General features: G+C 41.0%; 1 protein-coding gene across 3 annotated transcripts in view; it reads left to right on the top strand.

Annotated features, from left to right (window-relative positions):
- The first annotated feature begins 1,448 nt into the window (after window positions 1-1,448).
- Window positions 1,449-27,697, top strand: part of ankfn1 (ankyrin repeat and fibronectin type III domain containing 1) — a 107,445-nt gene continuing 81,196 nt past the window's right edge. The window contains exons 1-5 of one of the 3 annotated variants that reach the window (XM_058989749.1): window positions 1,449-1,946; window positions 3,744-3,845; window positions 4,293-4,439; window positions 16,401-16,534; window positions 26,804-27,027. In XM_058989749.1, coding sequence (XP_058845732.1) covers window positions 3,757-3,845; window positions 4,293-4,439; window positions 16,401-16,534; window positions 26,804-27,027 — 594 coding nt within the window. In that variant the 5' untranslated portion in view covers window positions 1,449-1,946; window positions 3,744-3,756. Of the gene's footprint in view, window positions 1,947-1,980; window positions 2,167-2,789; window positions 2,988-3,743; window positions 3,846-4,292; window positions 4,440-16,400; window positions 16,535-26,803; window positions 27,028-27,697 lie in introns of those variants that run through there. The other 2 variants (XM_058989751.1, XM_058989750.1) reach the window with 2 other exon arrangements.

The raw sequence follows: 27,697 nt of genomic DNA, 5'->3' as shown, positions 1-27,697 counted from the left end.
ACTGTGTCTGGTTCCTGGTCTGACATCACCCATCAGCTAACCGTGCCAATGCATTTGAACTATTGTAACGTGCGTAACACACCTGACAGCAGAGTTACAGCAGTAGCTGGGACACATTATGAAGTGACTTGAGACTACTGTGCCCACAAATGCAAATTGCAACCATTACATCTTCCAGCCACTCCACAGTAGAGTTTTTTTATGCATGTGACTGAGCAGGTATTTCAATGCTAGCCCGCTTTGAGAACACCTGCTCCAGATAGTCAGCTATTGACAGGGAGTGCAAAGCTTTTGCGCTATTGACAGTTGTCTCTGGTGCTCCCGAGACAGACGCCTGATGATCGCCCTGACTCTAATGGCAGGCACGTGCATCCTCCTGTCTGTAAGCACAGCTGACGTAAGCAGCAAAGGCTTTTGTAAAGACCAGCGCAAGATTAGAATTGCCATAACCTGATCATCACTCTCCTCCAGCTTGATTTCAGACTCTTTCATTGTGTTTGCTTAACGATGGGCAGCCTACAGAGATCTGCCCCTTACTGGCCTGGGCACGGCCACATCAATGAGCAGGCAACAACACAACACACAGCTGCTTCAGTGTTTATATGAAGCTTAACTTGCCAAGGCCATTTCAGACACTTTTAAAAAGTTACACAGAAAAACAAACAATCAAGGTATGTAGTTATGATAGTCACCATTATATTACTGCCATGTTTTCATATTTCTGCATGGAGGGTTGGGTTCAGAATATGAAGCCTCCCATTACAGAACCCTCGAAAGATTCCATCAGGAAACCCTGTGGATTAGGATGGAACCCTCGGTTGCTGATATGTAAAGTGGTTTATAGAACCGAAATAAGGGCTTCAGAACATAAGTAACCACAGGAACCTATACAGAGCGTCTAGGATACCTGCAGCATGAGCTGTAGTTTAGTGTAAAACTCAACATGATTGTGTGGGACACTATAGCTTTAAGGGGGGGCCCATGTCTTCTGTAATTCAATCCTTGCTGGATATCCTTGGAATGCTTGACTATGGCATTTTAAAAGGTACCATATGTGTCATTATTCAGAATGCTACTTTGTTAGACTGATGACTAATGTAGCAAACTCCCCACCCCACATACACACATTCTTTTCTCATTCTCATATATTTTTTTTAAACCCAAATAGAGGCTTTTTCCATATTTAAAAAAGATTGTTTACCTTATAAGGCAGAAACCAGCTCAGCAAGTGATAAAACCAAACCGATAACCAAAAAAACGTCATCTACATTTCTGTTGTTTTCAGAGTTTGAATGTGCATGTATGCATTATTATAACCTCCTCTCGCTGAACGCCAACAGCATGAACACACCGGGCTGTCACACACTGATCAAAGAGAGAGCACGCCTGTTCTAAATTGTTTAATTGAACCAATTAAAACTCCATCCAGACCCTAAAGTAGTGAACTATTCCATTTTAAAGTACAGGTTGTATCTGCAGTAAAGGTTTCAAAAAAACAAGCTAGTTTTTGGAAACAGGACGAGTTAACATGAAGATATTGTCTATGGTTTTGTTATCTAAAGTCTGGGGCGTTTTAATTGGGATGTTGTATACCATTTAGAGTTTTCTTTAGAGGAATTATTTCCTGTGCAATGGTTATCTCGTTCCAAACAAACCCCTTTGAAAGACAGACGCAGATGAGAAGTATGTCCTGTAATTCCCTATACAGTAGAATCCCGTTGCAGAAATGGAACATTAAACTAACGCACTACAAAGTCTGCGGGAAGGATTCCAGCGCACACGGGGTTAGGGGTTCTGTTTTTCAAAGACTAAGTATTTTGGCATTCGACCCATCTGTGACCCGTCTTTACAAGAGAAGCTAATTATTGATAACCCTTGGGGGTTGGGGAGAATTTAGAATTTGCACATACTTCCTACACAGAAGAGCAGGACCGGATTAAACTATGGTAAGTGAGGGGATTCATGCATTTGGGGATTCAGTTCATTGTCGGTAAAAATTCTAAGAACGTTTTGCAATACAAAGCCTAAAATCGTAGCAGCTTGAATAATTCTTTAAACGCTTTATATATAAAGTAAAGATTTCCAGAACTCTTTTTCCAACAAAAAATGCCCTGTCTGCGCCCAGCTGTTTTGAATGTGTCAGTCTGCCTTTAGGAGACAAAGAAGGTACAAGTTTTGTTTTCTTTTTCGACTTACCTAGACGAGGAACGACTGTAATCTACTGTTAAGTACCAAACACCCGTACTATTAGTCAAAGGGCAAATTCGACCTAAAGGTATTCTTTCATCAGCAATTTAAACATCTTACGAAAAAAAAAGAAATTCTTCCTCGGAGCATTTTCCAGTCTATTGCGGTTTTTATTTGATTTCTTTGCTTCGGTTAAAGTAAAAATCCCTTTGCGATTTGTTGAATTAGCTCAAGTAAGATGCTGTGTGTTTGTCTTATACGGGTCTGTTATGAAACAAGATTTTTTTTTTTTTTAGTTCAGCAACTAAATACATGAATGCAGCATTTTATGTCTGCCCCTTTATACTCTTTTTTTTTAATGCATTTTTGGTAACAATTCTGAAAGTATTAACTATTACTAACAAATATGGAGACCGGCACACGCAGGGCTGGGAGGCTGGGGGGCAGGGGGTGGGTTGTAAGTTACAAGGAGTTGGGTTGGTGACGCTGTCGATTTTCCTGTTGCGCGTACTTTTCTGTTTAACCTAGATGCGCGTCCACGATGTTGATGACTAACTGTTTCGCTTCCACGGTTCCTTTGATCCCCTCCTGGGTGTTTCTCCCCAGCCTAAACATTAGCCACGTGGAGAACTGAACCGCCACCAAGCAGCTTGGCTTTAATGTTGCCGGGTATTTAACGAGCTGTGAAATTAGTTTGACAGCTGGGAGACACATTTCCATGTCATTTGGAATAACACTACAAGGGTCTTACTGGATTTTAAAGGGATTTCTATATAAATATGGAGACGTTATATTTGCTGGTAGAATATTTTAAGAAAACTTTTGCAATCTTCGGGATCTTCAAGTTTATTGGGATAAATAGCGGTTATTTCTAAACTAAAACATCCATTGCCGTTTTTTTTTTTTTTTTTTTTTTTAATTTAGTTGTTGCCAATTAGTTTTTATTATTTTCTCCCCAATTTGAAATGCCCAATTATTTTTAGTCTCAGCTCACCGCTACCACCCCTGTGCTGACTTGGGAGGGGCGAAGACGAACACACGCTGTCCTCCGAAGGTGTGCCGTCAGCCGCCCGCTTCTTTACACTCTGCAGACTAACCGTGCAGCCGCCTCAGAGCTACAGCGTCGGAGGACAACGCAGCTCTGGGCAGCTTACAGGCAAGCCCGCAGGCGCCCGGCCAGACTACAGGGGTCGCTGGTGCGCGGTGAGCCGAGGACACCCTGGCCGACCTAACCCTCCCTCTCCACGGACGACGCTCGGCCAATTGAGCGCCGCCCCCTGGGAGCTCCCGTCCACGTTCGGCTGTGGAATAGCCTGGATCCATTGCCGTTTTTACTGTAATTTTAACAAGACACATCTGAGCTTGTTACCTATACACTGTGGCTCACAGTAAAACCTGGAATGGGTGAAACTGCTATGCAGTAGGAGTCTTATTTCCATCCCTGCTTATATACTGCAGTCTAGACTCCTACTGCTTAAAACTGAGATATGAGGTGATCAACTAAACAATGTCGTGCTCAAGTATTTGATTGAGAGTTTGTCATTCTTTCCACACAGTGAGAGAGCAGAGATGTCCCTGGACAGAGAGCAGGGGGCATTTTCAGGGCAAGAGCAGACAGCACCCTGTGCAGGAAACCAGGCAGCAGCTGGGGATGACAGGTATTTATAATGCAGTATATTCATTCATAGATAACATCATTTCGAAATGACACAAACCATGTATTTGTGTTAGCTGTGCCTGACACCCATCACTGCTAAGTGAAGTGTGGCATTAAAACCTGTGATGTACTGTGAGCTTGGCAAGTTCTTTGTTGGAAGCAAATATTGTATAACAGCCCATTCTAAATGAAAGCATTGCATTTGGAATGAAATGAGGTCACAATATGTGCCTTTTTTTCTTTTTGGATAGTATTACTGGTCTGCGTTTTCATAATGTTTATTTAAAATGTGATTCCATTTTATTTACACGGTTTTAATGCCCCAGTACATGCATTATTTCAAAAGCAAGTGGGTGCTGGAACTCAAGGTTTCTGTTCCTTGGTCCAGTGAGAGAGCCGGGGGATGATGTTTTTAGTGTCATATTTCACTGTTGTCTGTGTTTTGCAGTGTTCTGGAAATGCTAAGCTGCGCTAAGTTTTCTGATCTGGAAGCTTGGTTATGCATGCCTTCCACACTGCTGCCCAGAGCTCTGGAATCAGCCGGGGAGGTGATGCAGACACAGGGAGCAGCACAATGCCACGACCAAAGAATAAGGTACTTTCAAGTAAACGTCCTCATTGAACACACAGTGTCGGACGTTTAGGGGACAGCCCTCAACACACCACCTGCCGCTCCCTATAACTAGTAACCTCTAAGTCACAGGTGTCCAATCACAGTCCTGGAGGGCTGTTCCTTTCCAGGGTAAACATGGTAAAGTGAGTTAATGAAACTGCTGCAGGATCTGAGTGCAGGTTTAATTGGTTCAACAGGGATGGAACAAAGACAGACGTGGAAGAGCCGACTTTGGCCACCCCTGCTCTAAATGCAATTTGTTGTCGATCATCAGAGAGGTAGTAGACGAGGGCGTGTACCCAGGAGGTCCCTGGTTCAAATCCCGGCTCAGCCACTGACTCATTGTGTGTGACCCAGAGCAAGTCACTTCACCTCCTTGTGCTCCGTCTTTCGGGTGAGATGTTGTTGTAAGTGACTCTGCAGCTGATGCCTCTGTAAAGTCACCTTGGATAAAGGCGTCTGCTAAAATAAACAAATAATAATAATTGAAAACACTTTACTGTTCAAAAGCAGGAAGCAAAAAAATAAATAAATAGAAACATAGACTCCTCACGAATACCTTCAAATATAACTGAAAGCACACATATGCATACTGTTATGCATAGTAATAAAAACCTTATTCTTCAAAAGCAATAGGCAAGACAAATGTGCACAGTTCCCGAGAAAATTGAAAACATGCATGGGCTAGTAATATAATGTTTGATTGAGGCTCGGGTTAATCGCTTGCTTGTTGCATCTCCTCATCTCACTATGGAGCTTGATTTGTTTAGCTCTCAGAAGCTAAGCAAGGGTGTGCTTGGTTAGGATTTGAATGGGAGACCTCCACTGACAGTCAGGTGCTGCAGAGTGGTAGCCCAGCAGAGGGCACTCTCTCCTCATTCTCAGCCAGAGCTCTCCCAGTGCTGCAGCATGGTGTTTGTACAGGAGTCACTGCTGCATGTTGTTCCCTTTGCAGAGGCTGTGGTCCTGTCTGCTTTGTGTCAATTACAGTTCCCATTGACATCTTTCCAAGAAGGGCAGATGTTTGTGTCATGGATAACTTCCAATAGAAGCCAATCAAGTTCTTTGCTAAGGTTTCAGTTACCCAAGAGATAGCATTTTAGTTACATATCTTAATAATGAACGTACTGTCCAACCATGCACTGGCCATTTTAACAATCACGCTATTCCTTTGTGAATCTTAAGAGGTAATGCAGCTCATCAGAAAAATGAATCTTAAAATAAACACACACGAATCACCAAGTTGTTTTTCTAAAGTTAGTAAACATTTCAAATTGGATCTGCAATTGTGCTCTGTATACATTGTCGATCAATTTCATGAATGCATATTTAAAATGTATTTTTGCACACAATATATCATGCACGCACACACACACACACACACGAATGTCGTATTGCATTTGCTAGTAGCTAGTTGCTTAACAAGGAGCAGCAGGGTTATTGCAATCTCTTAAACTGAAAAGAAAAATACCCAAGGCAGGCTTGTAGAGTATTTTTAGTGCCCCCCCCCCCCTCCCCCCGACTAGCTTGAATGAGATGGTTATTAAGACAAGCACAATGGAGGAATTCTCCATCACCCCCTGCTAAGCCAGACTGGAACAGCACCAGTCAACTAAAATAAAGTAAGTGGACTTGAAAACACAAATTTGCTTGACATGAAGTAGACTAGTTATAAATCTTTATCTGGGCAACAGAAGTTTTATTATGTATTTAGCAAACGGCTGCCGTTGGCCAGAAAGGAGAGCTTTGAGGTGCATTCTGTAAACCATCTGACGCCTAATGTGGGCTTTATTGAGGAACAGTTTTAACTCTTAAAGCTGCAGTAAGCTACGATTTCAAAATACAAAAACTCTTTCCCTTAGTTTAGCTTTCAGTGGCTGTATTGAACTGTGTGGCATTCACCTGTCCCACAGTGTCTGTAAATCAGGATGTGTAAAGTGGAGTTGTAACTGACTTGTAATTCACAGAAACGAAACAGAAGTACTCTAGTTTGAAAGCTCTCTGTCCACACACCAATTCATGAACAAAACAAAAAACCCTGCTGGCCATTGAAGTGTGTGGGTTATTTGTATTTTTGACAGAGCAGTCTGCATTTATTTAATTTGGCCAAACTACAAATCTGTGCTCTTCATTTTTTATTTATTTTTTTGTCCAATAGATGGCAATGTTGTAAAGTGGAAAACTAGATTTAAAGAAAACATAAAAAAAAAAAAAAAAACTCTTGTCATTTATTATCTCGGCACAGAATGTCTGCTGTGCGTCGTTTTCAGCAGCATCCCTTCAAGTCTACTTTGTTACAGTACGGCTGAATTGTAGGAAAGAATTGAGTTAAAGGAATTTAAAAACGGTTGACTCAAGTCAGCTGCCCACAGTGAGCGGTCGAGATGGGACTGGGGCCGAGGATCAATCTACCTTCTTTGAGGACAGGTTTCCACTGTAGAATAGGTCTGTCTATTACTGCAGATGGAAATGATTCATTTAATTGTGGGCTCAAAGAACCCCTCTGAGTCTGGCAGTGCTGGGCAGTGGAAACAAAGCTTCAGAGCCAGCATATGTTCAGCTCAGGTCCAAATCAAACCACTGTGGATAGGGGACGGGGTGTCGCTGTTTGTGCTTCACCTACCCTTAGAAAAGTTTGTACAGTCATTTTGCAGTTTTACCACACTTTCCCATTGTTATACTATGCATTTGTAACAGTTTACAAGGATGGCAATAAGACTCCTATTGCATAGCAGTTTCACCCATTCCAGAAATTGATCAAACTGCTATGCAAAGAACTGCTATTCCTGGTTTGCCATGCTTTTTGTAATCTGCTTTATACTACCTTTCTGGGCTTTACCATGCTTGCCTATGATTTACCATGCTTTCACTGGGTTTTGTTACACCTTTGCTATGGTTTTATGATTGTTGCTGGCTGCTTTGCTGCAGAGCCATGTACCATATATAGCTGTCTGTTTAAAAGCGTGGCTGCAGGTTCATTTGCAGTAATGTTGTAGTGGTGAGTGTGCGCTGCGTAATGGCGGGGGATCGCAACAGACACAGTTTCAGATTTGAACCCCCAAATACAACCTTCTTGACAAAAAAAACCCTCTGTTTTATTCCCAGCTTGTCACGGTGGTGTAAACATGCTGAACTGTGTGCTTGACAGAGAAATATTGTTTATGAAATAGGAGCAGAGTACGATGTAAAGCGATAGACACAGGTGGTGACAGACCCAACAGATTGGCCATGTAGAACTCAGACACACGGTGTTTCTGGTTTAAAGTAATACCACAGACACGAATAGCCTTGATGATTTAAGAGGCCATCCCTTCGTTCCTTCATTCCTGCACTTCATTTTTATACAGGTATCAAAAGCAAAGCCAATGTTAGAAACTCTTTATACAGAAACCGATACGGCAAGCAGGTGCAGATTCCTTGACACTGGTATGCTCACACTTACTAATCAATAAACCTGTTCGAGCCTTATCAGAATAATACGACCAGCTGGCCTGTACAAATACCCGAAGTGCAGCTTCCTTTGCAGTTCATGTTCCCAGGCTTTGTTCTCAAACATCATGGAAAGTTTATACTGATGCCTTCTTTGACCAACTATTTTGGGGTTTATATATAATAATAGTAACATTGCCCTCTACCGCTACCTGTACCATCTCACCATCGCATCCCAGAACCCCACCCATCGAACCCACAGCATTAGGTGTTATCCCATTATTTTATTTGAAAAAATCAGAACACAAGCTCATGCATTTGATACATTACACTAAGACTTCACTTTTAGGGTAAGTTATTTTAACAAAGTAACAGGTAGATGCCAGTTAAAAATGCTTCAAAATATTAGTAGTCTGTCCTCAAATGAGTACAATAGCATTTAATGTCGTGAAACGAATCCCATTGTATGATCACTGCGGCAAAATCGTTTTGTTTTTTTTTAATGTGAAAATGGCTTGCTAAGAATAGTTTGAACTCAAGAGAAAGGCCAAGGGAGCTGTAAAGAAATAGAAAAAAAAGACTGACCCCAGTCCCTTTTTTTTCAGGAAGGAAAATTCCTAAAGAAGCCCAAAAAAAAGTTTTTGGGGCAAAAATAAACAACATTCTTTAAAACGCTATTTTTTTTGTGCGTACAGTATGATGTAGAGTTACAGATCCGCTGAGGAGTCTTGATGTAGAGTTACAGATCCGCTGAGGAGTCTTGATGTAGAGTTACAGATCCGCTGAGGAGTCTTGAGGACCGACAGGAAGGCCACAAGCAGGGCTTTTTGCTTTTTTTAGTTTCTGGAGTCTCAGTAGGCAAGACGTAACCTGTGACTCAAACTGCAGCTAAGTTCTCACAACAATTAACTTAGTTTATAAACCATTATTTTAGCATGAAAAGACTCCCGGGAGTATTTTTTTGACTCTGAAGGCTGCAGTGGTGAGCATCTTGAGTTGGATTTACTGAAATGCTTTAAGGTAACGTTCATGTTTGTTTTTGATTTGTATGACTGGTTTTATTGATGCATTGCCTGTTTGCTCCATTGATGACAGCAGCTTGTGTAATGCAGTGCTTGTTAGTTGTTAGTTGTTAGTGTTTATTATCAGCCTATTCTTCTTGGCTACAGTAAGTTTATGCATTTTATGCTGTAAAAGACAGACGTTCAGAAAGTGATGCTAATGTTGACTGCAACCTTTATTTTTCTTGCAAGATTTTTTCAGCAGCCAAAAGGGGGGAAAAATACACTATAAAAACCAAATGCATGGTCTAAATCCACATTAAATTTTTTTTTGGAACAGAAACTTAGTTATCGGTATCCACAGCACTACAATACCACAGAGATGTGCTTAAACGAGTAGCACAACCGTCAACACTTCCCTCTCGTCGGTGTTGCTTAGCAGGATAAAGGTATGTGGTGTCTCGGTGGAGACGCAGCTACAGAATGTGGGGTTTCGTAACCTGAAAAAGACAAGTGTGCAAAGAAAGACAATTCAAATATTTGTTTAGGGAATTTCCTACAGACCAGAGAGAATAACCTCCGCCAGTGAAGAAGCTCTATCTTAACAGTGTCTATGTGGTCTACCAAGACTATGTGGGAGCTGCTGTGTTTGCTCATTTATTGATGTCAAATTGAGCTATCACTATGGTAAATGCCACCAGCTTCCATCCTTTCAGATGAACCTGCAGCTCCCTTCGTCATGCATGCCGCTGTTCCAATAGGAGACTTTCTGGTGGTATAATTTTATTTGGCTATCAAAGGGCATTGGTGTAAAACCCAGTGGCATATCAGAGGTGGAAATAAGACTCCCGTTGCATAGCAGCTGGACCGAGTCCATGTTTTAATGAGAGCTTACTCAGGCCCACCTGAGCTCTGCGTTTCCCTGCCCCTGATTCTGCTTTCACTGTGGGAGTCTGAAAAGTTTCACTTAATTGACAGCTTTCTTATTTCCTGCTTGACCCTGAACTATCACCTTGCTATATATGCTTTTTGAGAGTCTACAGAACACACTATAGCTCCTGCACACGCATGTGCAGACTCTGAGGCAGCATCTTTCTCACTGGAGCACTGTATAGGTTGTCAAGACAACCGTACAATAACAGGACGAATCGTGACAGAACCGGCTGTACAATCAAGACACACGGGTCTTCCTGTTTCTCTTTGTTCTTGTTGCATTTCGCACTACAGTCATTGCACAAGCAGTTCAGCTAAGCCAAGAGAGTTTGTCACCCAGTTTGCTGGGGATGGTATGACCTGTCAAAGAAGGTTTTTGTTTTTGCAGTTCTTGTATTGTTGGTTCAGCGATTCCTGCTTCGTGTGGCGTGTACCCAGCTGCTGTGATCTCTTTCAGTGTGCTCCTGGGGGTTGAAGCATTCCCCACCGCTTGTCTCATGAAGCAGCATCCATCTGTAATTCGGTCCTGTTTTATATTAGGCTTCTTATATTTCTAGTACAGTGGTACTCACTCATGGCTCTTTATGTCTATTCCGATTGAAGATCTTGTTCCAACCAAGTTAATTGAAAACAATTAAAGGCCTGGTTTGAACAAGGCTCTAGGGACACGTTTGGGATGTGAGCCTGATTAAAAGAACCGCAAGTCAATACCACTGTTATACGGACAATGATTTTTTTCCTGTACAGTTGTTTTTTTTTGTATTGGTCTGTTTTGTTGTTTTTCTTTTTTGGAAGCAGTGAGCAGCATATCATTGCCACCGGCGTCACATGATTCCTGAGTATCGCGTGTCCTCACATGTGACCATGTCAAACACTTCCCTCCCTTCTCCAGTGCACTGTGCCCAAGGATAACGTCAACCACCGTTGTTTTAAACTTCATTAAAAAAAAAAAAAAAAAACTTTAGGACTGTGACAGTGTTTATTTGGCAGACAAGCAGCTCCTAGATAAAGAAGGTAAAAAACAAGTTGGTCCCCACAATTCTGCTGAAACAGGTCTTGTCTCTTATTTCTCAAGCAATCCTTTTTAGATCGCTCTGCTTGTCACACGCAGTATACTGTACCAGGGGCAGGGGACCATGGCTGTTCCAGTACCTTCCGTTGTGGGACTTTGTTCCAGCCTGCTCCTTAGTTCATTATCTAGTTAACTCTACTGAAATAATGAAGGACTTGGTTGGAATGGAAAGGACTGGAAGTCAATGTTGGCTCCCTCTGCTGTATACTCCTGGTATTGCATTCACTGCTGGTTCCACTAACCCTGTTGGCACAACCCTTGGACTTCATAATGTTACCTTAGGTAAAGTAGTGCCAGAATAGTGCTAACAGTGTGTACAAAACTGATATGTATGCGGAATAGACTATGAATAAATAATGAATATTACCTTACACTGCACTGTATATGATGTAGCTTCTTAATGGCATCGTTCTTTCCTATAATATATATATATATATATATATATATATATATGGTTTATATATATATATGGTTTATATATATATATATATAAACCATACTTGCTTTTGAAGCAAAGTCATTCAAAACTCCCAGTGATTCCTCATCCCTGCACACTCTCCTGTATGTTTCTTTCACACACTGCTCTTCTATCTGATTACATAAATATGATTTAGGATAAAAACTTTGTGGGACTTTTCTTTAAGGCATATGATCCACAGGCTTCCCACCATCATTACATCATATTAAAAAAAAAACAAAAAAAAAAAACAATTGGGTTAAAAGACATTCGGCCCATCTTGCTTGTTTGGTTGTTAGTAGCTTATTGATCCCAGAATCTCATCAAGCAGCTTCTTGAAGGATCCCAGGGTGTCAGCTTCAACAGCATTACTGGGGAGTTGGTTCCAGACTCCCACAATTCTGTGTAAAAAGGTGCCTGCTATTTTCTGTTCTGAATGCCCCTTTATCTAATCTCCATTTGTGACCCCTGGTCCTTGTTTCTTTTTTCAGGTCGAAAAAAGTCCCCTGGGTCGACATTGTCAATACCTTTTAGAATTTTGAAAGCTTGAATCAGATCGCCGCATAGTTTATTTGTTTCTTTAGCAGATGCCTTTATCCAAGGCGACTTACAGAGACTAGGGTGTGTGAACTATGCATCAGCTGCAGAGTCACTTACAACTACGCCTCACCCGAAAGACGGAGCACAAGGAGGTGAAGTGACTTGCTCAGGGTCACACAATGAGTCAGTGGCTGAGGTGGGATTTGAACCGGGGACCTTCTGGTTACAAGCCCGTTTCTTTAACCACTCAACCACACAGCCTCGCCTTCTTTGTTCAAGACTGAACAGATTCAATTCTATTAGGCTGTCTGCATACGACATGCCTTTTAAACCCGGGATAATTCTGGTTGCTCTTCTTTGCACTCTTTCTAGAGCAGCAATATCCTTTTTGTAGCGAGGTGACCAGAACTGAACACAATATTCTAGATGAGATCTTACTAATGCATTGTAAAGTTTTAACATTACTTCCCTTGATTTAAATTCAACACTTTTCACTATGTATCCAAGCATTTTGTTGGCCTTTTTTATAGCTTCCCCGCGTTGCCTAGACATGAAGACATTTCTGAGTCAACATAAACGCCTTTTTATAGATTCCATTCAGTCGCTAATCTCGTGGGCTAATGATTTGATTTCACTATATCATTTGACTTCCCTGCTTCTCCTGGGAGCTGTAAAGAGAAGCACTCTGCACTTCCCTGGCATGTCTTGGTGTGCTGTGGAGGTGGTTTTATTTACATTCATGCAGGGATGACAACGGAATGATTGTGCTGGGTTTGCAGATAGATATAGGGGCTCATTCAGACAAGCTGCCTGTAAATGAATCTGTACGGTTTGGAAACAGTGTTTTAAGGGTTCAGAGAAGCATTTAACCTATGCCTTTAAAAACAAAAACCAAAAACTTAAAATAGCTTTCTGTCATTCATATTAAATAAAATTATTTTTCTTGTGAGACGAGTTTGATCCCTCCCATTCCTACACAGGGCCATCGCTGTCGAGTTTTTGAAAATTAAAATCTGTTTTAACCACTGTTGTGTAATGCTGGCACCACTTAATTTAGAGAAACGCTTTTGTTACCACAGGAAAAGTACACTATCATAATGTTTTCATAAGGCTATATCGCTGCCTCTTTTTAATATGCATTTTACCGTCAAGTTTACAAAGCTTAACACGACCAGACTTAATAAAAAAGAAATACACAAACTAAATGGCTCTAATACGAAAAGTGCAATAAAACCCACTATAGGAATCTGTACATGGGATTTAAAAGAAAGAGGGCAAGTTAACAAACCAAATTAAGAAATATGTGTTTGTCTCTTATTGCAATGTGTGCTGAATACTACTTGCATTGAGAAATGTAATTAGAAATTGAATGCAAAATACTGTATTTCTATTGTGTCCAAATGCAATACAGGAAAACTGTTTTAGTTACAACGTATTCTAATTACAACGTATTCATATTCATCCCTGTCACTTTAAAACACTCAATCAGAAATGTAAGGTAAAACTAAGCCAAGCAGACAAGCCTCAGCTCGCTGCATCCACAACACCCTGGCTCTCAAACTCCACCGAGCACACTCTGCAGAGCTGGCCCATCGTTTAAAACCATTCTCTCTTTTACTGTGCATATTTTTCAAATTCACAATGCAGTTCCACATTCCTGCAGTGTTTTTTTAAATTCCTTGCCAGATTTTTTATTTTTTTTTTACAATAAAAGAAAAATCTATTTCTTGGCCTCGGGTTGCATTTGAAATGGGTTATTTAGATTGGTAATATGCAGGTCTAATTAGCTTGAGAAAGTGATATACTTCGGCCTCCTGGACTGGTGGGTTTCTTCACTGGGTATCGTATGACCCAGGGTGCCGCACTGTCTGCTAGTGGTAACAAAATAAAGGTTCTGTGTGGAATTTTTTTTTTCAGCCTCCTATTTCCCTCTATAAATGTTAGTGTGCTTCAGGGATACAACAAACAAGTATTCTTTCCTGAAATTCTTGATCTGTTGATGCCTATAACTGGTAAATACAGCAGCTACAGTACTGTGTATGCAAAAGCTATTTGATTAAAATTAGAAACCTCTGTTTTAACTCTCTGTAGGGTGTAAGGGCATGTTTTTAAAAGGAAGCATGCTGTTTAATTGTAAGACTGAGCTAGAAGAGAAAAGGACACACACAGAGTACAAACAATACTCACATGCCTGCTTGCAAGTCTTTTTCTTCCATTTCAAAGTGTTAGATAAGAAAAGGTCTATTTACTTTTCCCCTCATTGTGATAGTTGGATGTTTGCTCGCTTTGATTTCCTGTGATCTCTCTTGCAGTGTAATGTCAGGCTCTTTTGTGTACTGTGTTAGCTACAGAACACAATAAAGACTCTTGATGGGGAATTAAATATTAATGACTGGTCAGGACACTAAAAAGAAAAGTTATTGTATCCTGTAAAGAAAAACCCTGCCTTACCTGTGATTGTGTTACAGATTTGGCATTTTCAAAGTTACAATTGTTAAAGTCAGGGATTATTTAGAGCGCACTAACCACTGAATCATTCTCAAACAGCACACGAGTTCTGAGCCAGCCTGACTAAACTACCACAAACACCTTAGCCTTCTGCCATTTCAGGTTGATTACACCACTGTTTAAAAGAACAACCGTCTTTTATAAGTCCTTAGCATGCAACAGATGCATAAATAAACTGGAGCTCTTGCATGTTGGCTCGTGCGGTGTCTCCTGAAGAAAATGATGTTCAGTTTAGAGAAACTTGTGGAATTCTTTCTCCGACGGCAGAAAAGAAAGCGGGGATCCTACCAGAAGGGGTCCTGGAAAAGCCGGAGTTACACTGTGACAGAGATCAGGTACATTGATATAGTGAGAGCTGCACAGTGCGGGCTGTTTGTGAGGATTGTACACTGCACATGACGCATGCTTTAAAGTGCACCTGCAGCTCCAACTGCTGCAAACTCTGCGTGACTAGTAATCTGGGAGGATAATGCTTTGTATTAAGTGGTTTAATTTCAGGTGAAATTCTAGTTTATTTCAATTGCTTTTTTCCAAACCTGTTTTTGCATTGCAGCTGTATGGCTAATGCCTCCATACTGTGTTTTATTTATCTAATTGTTATTTGATATTATTGTGTATGTATGTATGTATGTATGTGTGTATATATATATATGTATATATATATATATATATATATATATATATATATATATATATAATCTCTAGATCACTCCTCTTTTTTTAAATGTATATTTTACATTAAAAAGAAATCGCAACAGACTCCGTAATTATATTGTGATGATAAAGAATAAAGAAAGCATTTGAACCTGTAGCCTAAAGTCTGTCTTTAAACATTTTTTTTTAGCGTACAGTGGCTTTTCATTTATTGTACAATATAAAGTAGACGACACAACTAAAATCAAAAGCACCGAACAGTTAAAACAAACGTCTACAAAATTATTGCAAAAAAGTAATAAATAATAGTAATATCAAGTTACAGCAGAGTGAAAGTGCTTAATTCAGTTCCCTGCACTTTGGACCAGTCATTTTTAATTTCATTTTTACATCATCTGAGAATATATTGTTTTTGCGCAGACACTGCTAAACCCCTGTTTTTAAACCTACCAGATGGGATTTTAATGAGAAAACCAAGGCGACTTTTTGGAATCATGTTGTACATGAGATATTTTACTGCTGAATTATGCAGCTCATATTGCTATTTGCTCTCTGTGTGGATAGACAATGCATTGTATATATTATTAATAAAGTATGCTGAATAAGGTGGATGTATTGCAAATAAAAAATATTATTCAGAGAGAATGCAGTGGGATCCCCTCTAATGCATGGTGTACAAATCTTGAAGCACTGTATACTGTCTAGAAGAATTAGTAAATACTTGTGAGTTAACACCTATTTGCAATGTTATTATGCATAGTTACAATGTACTTCATTTTCTTGCACGATATAGCTCTAACCCTAACTCTTTTCTGATACAATTGTGTACTTGCATGTATCATGCAACAAGATTTGCAACTATGCATAATACAATGTAATGAAGTGTAAGTACACATGTATTTACAAAGCAACTACTATGTAAATTAGAGACACTTAATGTAAAGCGTTACCTAAAAAAGTTCACAGCTGGAAACTTTTTACCCAAATCATAGTCTGGTTTCTATACAGTTACTGTCCGTTGCATTATGGTGGCCCATCCTCATAGCACCAGTGATAGGACTTTATATTACAGAGCATACATAGGCATGTAATGGCATGGTAATACCTACTGATAGTTTGTGGTTTGCATAGTAACTGCTTGTGTGTAATTACGTTAAAGGCAATGTTGTTGGCATGTAGTTACATCAGTTGAGTGTTCCCAAGGCTACTGCCTGTTATTACACAGCAGTAAAAGAAAGAGAGTGTTCCCAAGGCTACTGCCTGTTATTACACAGCAGTAAAAGAAAGGCGCGTGTGTAATTACCAATTATTGCAATGTACTTCCTTGACTTTTATTTATTTTTTTGTAGGCCTGTGGAAAGAAAAGCGTTGGTGTTGGGGAAGTCCCAGACCCTCCCTCTGCTCCCCTCCCCCGACGTCTCGACCGGGAGGAAGCGAAGACGCCTGCCCAGCTCCCCCGGGGGGCTCCTGTGTAACAGAGCAGGTACAAGGCTTGGGCTCCCCTACACGCCTTTCCCAATTATCAAATACAAAAATATATACTATAATGAACCATTGAAAGCACTAGAGTCTGGTCCAACTAGTTTCATAATAAATAACCTAATGCAGATCTATAGTGGCTGAGTTGGGGTCCTGTCCTACAGGGTTAGGGTTAGGCTGAGCGCACCTACATCTATCTTCTGATATTTTTAATTCTCAGTTTTGCAAAAGTATGTTCATGTCAGTGAATTGGATTCTGTGTTGAGTATTGCTACACTTGGGTTTGTGTCTGGCAGGACAGGAGAAAAAGAGCTGCCCACGTCCTTTCCTCCTGTTACACAAGGCTTTTGAAAAGGTTTTATTCACGCCTATAATTCCACACGGCTGGTTTCTATTTAAAAATCCCCTTTCCACTGCTTTGTAATTAATAACACTTAACTCATCACGAATATTGGATTACAGGGAAATCACTGTTTGAGGACAAATTGTAGGGTTTAGGTCATGATATCCTACTGAAATTGTCAGCTTGCTTTAGATCAGGGGTCTTCAGCCCTGGTCCTGAAGAGCTACTGGGGCTGCTGGTTTTCATTTCAACCAACCTCTCAGTTACTTAATTGCACCAATCATTGGCTTAATTAGTCCAGATTAACAGGTGTTCCAGATCATTAGCCACTGATGATGTAAAGACACCTATAAAACCTGCAGGATAGGGGCTCTCCAGCACCAGGGTTGAAGATCCTTGCTTTAGAGCAGGGCTGTCAAACTCAGTTCCTGGAGGGCCGCAGTGTCTTCTGGCATTCGTTCCACCCGAGCTCTCAATTACTTAATTGGTCTAATTATTAGATTAACTGGACACATTTAACACTTCTCTACAGGCCTCAAAATGTTTCACAGGTAGTGTACCTTGAATCAAATGCATTTTTAAAACCATCGACTGAAAAAGACCTTGAAAAATATTAAATATGTCAAATTCAACAAACAATTAGATCAGTTATGTTAATTGAGAGCTTAAGTTGGAATGAAAACCAGAAGACCCTGCGGCCCTCGAGGACTGGAGTTTGACACCCCTGCTTTAGAGGATAATGGGAAATTAAAAATCGCCATAGCAACGGAAGATGCCCTGAACTGAATACAGAGAACATGTTTTGCTCAGTGGTAGGCTTCCCCCCCCTCCCCCGATTTTATTTTAAGGTTTTTGTTTTTCTACGGTTACGTGGGATCTATTTATTTGTCTGTGTGGACTATGCAGCTCAGTTTCAATAGTCTTTTGTTTTGCAGAAGTCAAATATCTTTTTTTGTCTTGTGTTTTGTGCTTGTCTGTGACAGTAAATGTGTTGATTGCTCACTGCAGCAAAACTGTGCATCTGCTGCTTTATATATATATATATATATATGAGAGAGAGGTTTTTTCTGCATTATGAGTACATACATTAACAGCAGGATTTGTTGATGCACTGGGAGGTTATCATTGTCAGTGAGCGTGTGCAGTTCCACATACTCCCATACTTTTTAATTGTGATCAGGGTAGGATGATCTAAATTAAGGGTGCTGTTCTATTAGAGTCGCAGTATGTGGCAGGTTGAGGCGTTTGCTCGAATTATTATTGTTAGTCATAGTATTTCATACTATTCATTATTTTTTAAATGCATTTATTCATATTATAATTTTGGTATTGTGATTTTTTTTTAAAATGTTTTTGTAATGCAGTTATTAGAAGGAGAAAAAAAGGCCGTGCTGCAGAAGCTATCTGTCGTTCGCCGAGTGGAATGTTCTTCTGAAAATGATGAGATGGATGCTGACAGCACCCAGTGTTAAATTTGCCAAGCAGTGTCACCGCAGTTTCACGGTTGAATTAATACTGCCCTTAAGTAACAAATCAAATAAATAAATCCCTTGTCTGGAAATGCGCTTTGAAGGATGACGTGCAATAAACGCGTGTGTCCCCCGTCACATTTTTAATTTGAGTGGAAGGGGGATGGATTAGCCAAGGCGAACGTAACCCAAACATGTACGCAGTGCAGAGCAGCGACATGTGCACCTTGCCAGGTAAATATCAATCAGTGCTCGGCTGGGCTGTGAAGGAGACCTTTGATCCAGGCTTGGCTTTCCTAAAGATGGATTGCCTATCTTAACGTTGATTGCTTCCCCTAGGATTCAACTTTACTACGACGTGCAACACATAACTGGTTGCTTTTGCACATTGTATATGGTTATTACATTAGGACCTCATTTTGAAGCCAGTGCAGAGTCACAGGCACATTTCACAAAAGGAATGAAGCGACTGTAATGTTATATTACAAGCCAGGAGTAACTTGGTCACAGGAGTGGGCAGGTCAGTCGAGTGGTTTCATGCTAGTTTCATACAGTTCCAATTATTTTGTCCCTCTCTGAAAACTTGAATTTGTACTTGTTTTAAAAAAAAAAAACATATCCTGTAATGTGTGCCATACTGGGCCACAATTTCGCTCAGTCCAGTCTGATAATGTGCAAGGTTTTCATAACTGTAGTCTGGAAATTGGTAATTTTGCTGATTGGATTAAAAAGAATGATAAGGAAGATGATTATAATTCTATATAGATTTATTTATCGACCTTGGACAGGATGCTCTCCACTGCTACTCCAGGCAGGCCAGCGTCTGGTGTCCCAGCGCCTTTCTGTGAACCACAATTCCAGGTGGAGAGCTATTCACAAGTCTTACAGAAGAGGAGTATTCCGTGTTTGCAGTGATTTCTGACAGGATTGGAACACAATGCTACGGCAAGCGATCTCTTCTGCTGTCTCTATTAAAGTGAGCGGATTAGCGGAACAGGCGTGTTTTAATTAAACCAGCATCCCGAGGAGACCTGACATGATGATTTTTATCTGTCTCTCCGCTGTATGAGTAAACAAAGGGAGGCATTGTTTAATCCCATCAATGCGTATCCAAGAAGAATACCATGACAGACTCACGCAGCGAGAAGCGTCAATCTAATGATTGGAAAGGCCAGTGCCCTGGATCGAGGCTGTTTCGTATTGCAATGTAATGACAATAATAACGGTACATCTTTGCACTTTTCATGGAGCGCTTATCAGGCACTGGAGCATGTCGAACTGCAAGTGTGGTGGGACAGGGTGAAGTGGCACGGAGCAAGCAAATGGAAAAGCGATTGGACCTCATGCATGTGTGGGGGGTTTGCCTGATGCTAGCTTGTAGTAATACCAATGACGAAGGTGTAGTGAGCAACCACTTTCCCTAATCTAACATCGTTCAGGTAATGATAGCAATAATTAGTGAAGACAACGGTTATCGATTGATTGCTGCATCTCGAACCATGTCCCGTCAGCGATTGGCTGAGACCGCCAGAACTCACTTCATCCCCTGGACAGATTCAGACCTGTTCCAGAGGTGAGGACCACAGTTCTTGTGGTTATGATGATTTGAGAAGCAATGAGATGTAGGTTCTGTGGATAAAAAAGGCAGATACCCTGTATTCATTAGTTTTTTTTGCATTATCTTAGGATATAGCCAGTATGCCCATCTGTTTGTCTACTGCAGCGAGAAAAATAAATAAGCAGGCAGTATAATATAGTACACTTCTTCTTTTATAAGAATGCATCATTGTTCTCCAGTTGCTATGTAAAGTTCATAAAAACAAATCAATATTTATCAAATTATACTGTCGGCTGCAGAAACAGACTTGCTCTCCAGTCCTATCATCTGACTTTCGTAATTGAAAAACCAAAAGAAAACAGAACTGTTTGATATGATCGAGGTGTCACAGCAGTCTGGCTCTCTGCTAAGCATGTAATACTCTACAGTGAATAAAATTGCCTCTCGAGGGAATGACTTGCGTGGATTCCCCTTCATTTCATTCCCAGTCTGCCAATATTAATCCTGTTTTCCGCCAGCATAATGCAACGCAGCAGAACTGGCTCCTCTGGCTTTTGATGTAATGGAAACTGTTTGAAAACCTATGAACCCAGAATAATGGTTAAGGATTCTTGCAAACTGAAAACTCTAAGGGTTAAGTGCCTGACCGTGTGCTTGCGCCCTGATGCTACAGTAACGTCTACATTTTCATTCTCACTGTGAAGACATTTTAACATGACACCAATAGAAATGTTTCTCTGTAAGGCTGGGGGTCTATTTAAATTATCTAAACGGTATCCTAAATTGTGTAAATCAGATTTTTATTTCCAAACTTTTTTTGACTGTATTTTTGTTGTATGTGGTGATGCTTTTAATGGGTCAATAAATCATCTCTGTGGGAAAACCTGAACTGGATTAATACAGTTAGAGCCTCGACTATCATTAAAATGACCCTCTAAACCTCCCTGTCGTCTTTTATTGTATTTATCATAGATGCGAATAAGGAGGTTAATAAATCATGTCACAGGGGGGAAGGGTGTGGGGGGGGGACTGAAATCAAATACAAATGTACAAATGAAACAGTCACATTACAATGCATATAGAAACTTGTGGAATGAAAGAAACACATCAATTGCTGTACGGGTTTTCCAAAAAATAAATACGAAAAAGGTTGTTCCGGTCATCAGAAAGAACATCACATTTTTACACAGCCAGTGTAGCATGAAATTGAGTGCGTCTCTCAACCGAGCATCGCCAGAAGGGGCAGAAGCTGACATCCATCTGGAAAGGTGTAATTTGGTTAATGTTTCCTTCAACAACAGTGTAAATAAATCCAAAATTACTTGACTGTTGGAGAAGGAGTCGTCTGCTTAACCTCTTTTGTGAATAGTCACTAGTCTGTTACAAAATGTCCTTTTCATTACAAATGACATTAGCAAAATAGATTTCAAAGCAGGAGCCTCGAACAAAAGTGTCATTGCTTTTCACATGAGAATAGAAAATACAGAATACATGGGTTATTTTATTTTCTGTAAGGTTACCAGGTGGGACTAGCTAGTGGCCGGGTTGTGATCCCTAATACTGTGGGCTCTCAAACCCCAGGTCTGGAGTTCTTCCACAAAACCAATAAGTCTAATGCTGCTTTAGCGAAATGAACCCTCCTTGTAGATTGCTCACGCACCCCTTCCCTACACAGCCTTATCCTTTATATATTCAGTACAGATTGTTAACGTTTGATTGCCTTGGTGATAACTAACAGAACATCAGCATTGCAGCTCTTGTCGGAGGTCTTTTAAAACACAGAAAAAAAGATGCAGACAGAGTACATCTGCCAACAGCGCAATCGTTGCATTAAGGGGCAGCAGAACATTAGGTGGTTAAAGAAGACACTTTGAATTATCGTTCATAACAAGATTAAAAGCAATAAACAATTTCCTGTGAAGTACATATTTGCCACCCCACTGTGTGTGTCGTGTACTGCCGGGTGTGACTCATTTACATGAGGGAAAAACCCAGCTTGATCTGAAAAATCGCTAAAAACCTCTCCATTGACACGCTTCAGTCACTGGCATGAATGAATTCTCTTTCATCAATCATGGCAGGTTCAATGAAGCTGCTCTGTTATACTGTCAATGCCTGTGTCTTGTTAGGCCCTTTGCTGTGACCATAACAGCGTGCTGCAGCAGTTGTCATAGAAACAGGCCTTTTTTCCTCATTACAATTAGCCCTGTTTTGTTTTATTCTTTCGAGTTCCTGTTTTTAATGAAATTAGGCTTGCAGTTAAGTGCACTTGTAGAACGTAAAATCATTTTGCAATGTCTAAAACAGATGACATTATTTTCTCTTGGCATATATCCTAAGAGCCCCATTGTAAGAGACATTACCTTGTAAATGGGCTTTAAAGTTCCTGTGTTGCATGGCACTGGCAGATGTTGCACGCTGGCGCAGTGTTTTATAAACCCGCGGGTTTATCGTTACCAGTAAATGTATGCAGACAGCAGAACACAAAAGACAGGACATGAGGATCTGCCTTGTAAAATGTTAACCACTCAACTGGGCACTGGGGGTTTAAATCTGCGTTTTTTTTTCTTGGCTAGAAAAGTTTTTTCAAGCCTCCGTTTACCATTTTGTTAGCTTTTCTGAAGCCAATGCAGACAAAGCTGTTATCCGAGAGCACCTGTATGACAGGACTCCCACAGTGTATTATTATTATTATTATTATTATTATTATTTATTTCTTAGCAGACGCCCTTATCCAGGGCGACTTACAATTGTAAGCAAATACATTTCAAGTGTTACAATACAAGTAATACAATAAGAGCAAGAAATACAAGAAATACAGTGGTAGTGACAGTGTAGTGGTAGTATAGTCCATGGTGTAGTGATGGATCCCTGTGTATCGCCTACATCATCCTGTCTTTGGAGATGTCTTGCTATCTCTTAGGAATCATTAGATCGGTGTTAACCCTGTAACCTGCAAAGTTTTTTGTTTGGAGAAAAGCTCCTGTTAACTAGTTTGCAAGATTGTGCATTGCATGTTTTTGATAGGCATTTCATTTAAGTGTGCCTGGAAAAGCTGTGTCTGTATAGATTTGATATGCAAACTGATCAGACCTTATGGGCAAAGTCTAAAATGAGCATGGGGAGCCAGTGTATTAGCAGCAGCAGCAGCAAGAGCAAAGCTGTTTTTCAGATTTCTTTGTGAGCTCTGCTCACAAACAGCCTTTTCTTCCAGAGCCCGGGGATGTTTAGATCTTCTCCGAGGATGGAGGAAAAAACTCTTAAACATTTTGCAAACTAAACTGGCTCCTGAATGCTCATGAATCTCCCAAGCAAAGAAAAACGAAAACCAAAAATCTACTTTTTAATTGTTGCCTGTCGTCGATCAAAGGGCAGAGAGTAAAGAGAAAGCAAATTAGTTTTGTGATCAGAAAAGATGTGTGTATCTGCTTTGTGATGATAATGTGTCAGCAGTAACAACTCCAGCCAGTTTTACATGCAGCAATAAAACCAGAAAGTGGCTCAGCATTTTATTAGACTACAGGGATGGAAATAAGACTCCTGTTGCACAGCGGTATCACCCATTCCAGGTTTTACTAAGAGCTTGATTAGCCACAGTTTAGAGGTAAGAAGCTCAGGTGTGTCTTATTAAACTCCTAGTAAAACCAGGAGTAGATCAAACTGCTACGTGATGGGAGTCTTATTTCCATCCCTGGCCTAAATATGAATATGTCCTTCTGCTTTCCCGTCTGACCCAAACAAATACCTTGCAGACTCATTTTGTAACTTCTCTTTAGGTCAGCCAGTCTATCAATGCCCTCAGTAACACTGGTAATATATACATGTATATATTGATATATAGTATTTGCACACACTGACAGACAGAGCGGCTGTATTTCCTCTTCAGTGCACTCCTATGACCTCACTTTTTCATCTTTTTTTTGCAATTAGTTAATTGCCGGCGGTGGGTTCCTATCATGCAGCTTTAATGAGCCTGTGTTTTGAGGCTGCGTTGCCGTAGCGCTGTCGTGGGTACAGGCTCCTCGCTGTGCTCCTGAAGAACATGATCTGAGGAGGCCCGGTCCAGATGACAGCTGAGAGCAGGGTTGAGAGGCTGGCACAATGGAAGCACTGTAACCTTATGCTTTCCCTTCTTTTCAGGAAAGAATAGAGCAGCCCAGCAGGCAAGCAGGCAGTGCAGCACTGTGTACGACATTGCCCAACATACAGTACAAACCCATGGCCCTTCTTTAGTTCAGCGTTTTCAATATTTCATGATTTTTTGATTTGCAGATAGTAAAGAGTAAAGAGGGAGCACTGTGTTTTCTCATTATTATTTAATCTGATTACGTGCATCGTAGGCTCAGCTCACCGCTACCACCCCCACGCTAACTCGGGAGGGGCGAAGACGAACACACTTTGTCCTCCAAAGCGTGTGCCGTCAGCCGACCGCTTCTTTTACACACTGCAGACTCACCGTGCAGCCGCCTCAGAGCTACAGCGTCGGAGGACAATGCAGCTCTGGGCAGCTTACAGGTAAGCCCGCAGGCGCCCGGCCAGACTACAGGGGTCGCTGGTGCGCGGTGTGCTGAGGACACCCTGGCCGACCCCCGGGCAGTGCTCGGCCAATTGTGTGCTGCCCCCTGGGAACTTCCGTCCACGATCGGCAGTGGAATAGCCTGGACTCGAACCGGCGATGTCCAGGCTATAGGGCGCATCCTGCACTCCACGCGGAGCGCCACTCGGGAGCCCCGTTACTGTTCTATTTTTTAGGTGTAAAAATGGAAATTTCTTAAAAGCAAGCTTTAATAATCTTGTCTTCTACCAATTTATCTGTGGCTCTTTTTTTGTCCTTCCTTCTCTTATACTAGCACAACCTGTTAATCAACACCCCTGATGCTTCCCCTTTTACATTTTATTCCAGATATCCTTTCATTTTCCGAGAATAAGATCTGCTTTACTGGTGGCGGTTCCTTGGTAACTGGCAATGCTAATTGTACCCAGGATACTCGGCAGTGCAGAGACAGTGTGAAGCAGCATTCAGCACTTCTGACAGAACACAAAACGGGCTAGCTACAGCTTCTTACTCTCCAGACTACACTGAAGGATCGAGAGACAAATCAGGGAAAGAACATTTTAAACCACAGACTAAAATTAGCAGGTTAGATAGCTGCATTCCACTGAAATGATAAAGTATTGAAAACGAGTGAGGGATTGCATGCTGACTCCTACTTTTGTGTAACGAAATATTAACAGCTTTCGTATTAACGGCTGATTTAAAGCATTTGAAATTATATTTGATTCATATGACATACTATATTCAGGATGACTTTTTCAGAATCTGTGTGTGTGTGTGTATATATATAATATACAGTATAGAGTTTTATGCATTATGAGTACATAACAAGTTTGTTGATGTGCTGGGGGGTTCTTGACATTAAGACCGCTATCGAGGAAGAATCGACATCCAACAGGATACTCCTGAATATGATCAAATCAACTATGAAATATTTAAACATGCAACATGTTAATTGGCCAGAGCAATGGAATTGAATCTGAGGTGCAGGCGTGTGGAGAGGTGTCAGACACTCGGAGCTGCTCCCTGGTGTTGGGTTGCATTAAGAAACTCTTTAATTTGACCCTGTTCTCCCCCAGTGTGTTAAAGAAAAATCTCCTGTGTGGATATGATGAAAAATGAAGTGCCCGTAAACCCATCCCACTCTCCCAGGCCTCTCCCAGGTCACAGAGGTGAAAGGGCATTGCTTGAATAAAAGCAATGTCAGCCGTGCATCTTGAGACCATGCCCGACAAGATATGCATTTGCTGTGGAAGATGAAAAAAAAATAATAATTTGGATAAAGTTATGGATGAAGATTCTTGTGTGTGTGTGCGCATATACACATGCATGTGAAATCGATAGGGCATAACATTTCTTTGCAAACCACAGCCATATGGTTTGTGTGTGCGTGTTTAAGCATGACTAATGCCAGGGTTATAAAGCGAGACCCTTGACTTAAGTAAGTATTCGGTTATCCTGCCTCAGTCATCCTGATGAAGACCTAATACAGAGGCTGGAAATATTAGAAACACCTGGCAGTGTCATTCGGGTGCGAGGCTATTGTAGGAATTCAGGACAGACCTAATTATTAAGAAGGGATTGGTGATCATTCATCAATGACTGCTAACCTCCATTAACCATTTCATGCTTGGCGATGTCATTTGGGGATGGAAGGGTTCATTCCCGGAAAGGTATCCTGGAAAGGTATCTCCTGGCTCATTTAGGCAGTTTGAACCCTTTTCTTTCATTGAACCTGATGATGAACCAGGAAGGAAACATCTGTAGATATTAACCAGTGTATTAATGTGGAAGGAGAAAAGTACAGTAAAGAACTTAAAAGATGCAAATTAAACGTGTGTGTGTGTGTGTGTGTGTGTGTGTGTATATATAATAGATTTTAGTCATGTTGCTTGTTAAACAGGCTCAACTGTACATATTTGCATATACATACGTTGCATATATTTCCAATAAAATAAAAAACATGCTGCTGGATCACTGTATATGTTCGTATCCTTAATCTGGAACATGATGTTTTCAGTTCTTGTCTGTGGGAATGCTGTGTGAAATTCCTGGAATTTTGAACTCTTAGTTTTCCGGGGGAATATTTACAAAAACCCACCAGCAAGCCGTTTAGCATATATATTTAAAAACATTCCAGTTTAGCTTTAGGTGTCATCCTTGCCGTGGGTTTTAAACAACACATCCACTGCGGGATGATCAGGGTTCATAATGAATGGCACTGTGAGATGAGAAATGCACTATCCCTGCAGTGAAATGTGTTGGACCCTGGGCTCGGCTCGCTGCCCCCCCTGAGTATTCACATGCTATCAGTTGTCACTTTGGTGTCTTTTGTTTCCCTTCACTAGGAGCACGGCGCTGGGAATGTGACAGAGCTGAAACACTGCCTTCAGCAGCCGAGAAGCTCAATGCCAGCAATGATCCTGCTGTGCTCCTCTGGGAGATCGCAGACAAGGCAGCCCTGAGGAAGAGTCTCTCTGCTGACGAGCGGCTGCTCCAGCAGCAACGCAAAGAGCAGCACAAACTGCTCAGCAGGCTGGAGAAGGGCAGGAGCAAGCTGAGGAACATTCACGTGAGTGCGGCTTTCACAAGCTTTTCAAACAGTGCTGACTGCTCGCACCCAGTCGCGTTGGAGGATCTGTGCTTGTGTTTGATTACGTGTGTGCGTGCTGCATGTGTGTGTTTGCATGCCATGTACCTGTGTTATACGGGTATCGTAAAAGATGCTCGACTTACACATTGTGTCTGTGACCATATCGAACTCTGTGCTTTATCATATGCTGCGGCTGGGTTAGTGGGTTATTGCAAGATGACTTGCCAGGTAAAAAAAATAAATAAAAATCATAGATATGTACTGGATATATACTATTTCACATTGTTGCTTGTTATACAGGCTCAACTGATAATACTATCATCATTTCAAGTTATGTTTTACATATCTGCATATACATAAGTTGCATCATATATTGCCATAGTAATCATCAGCCTTGTCTGTATGTGGATGTGAATACAGCAACTTGAACCTTGTGGTTCTTTCTCGTAGATTTGCCACTATGATCATTACTGCAGATGAGTGTCCGTTTAACCTTCTGTAGCCCTCTTTGATCTGTGACATATGCAAGACTAACACAACATACCCTTTGCTAGCCAAAGAGAGAGCGGTGCCTTGATGAGAGCTGGTTCTAGGGACATTCCTGATTAATAACACTCGGCGTACTCTTGTGAAAACCATCAGAGGACTT

The sequence above is a fragment of the Acipenser ruthenus genome, chromosome 17 (genome assembly GCF_902713425.1).
Source record: "Acipenser ruthenus chromosome 17, fAciRut3.2 maternal haplotype, whole genome shotgun sequence".
Lineage (NCBI taxonomy): Eukaryota > Metazoa > Chordata > Actinopteri > Acipenseriformes > Acipenseridae > Acipenser > Acipenser ruthenus.
The sequence above is the reverse complement of the archived record's forward strand: the minus strand, read 5'-3'. Positions and strand labels throughout refer to the sequence as shown.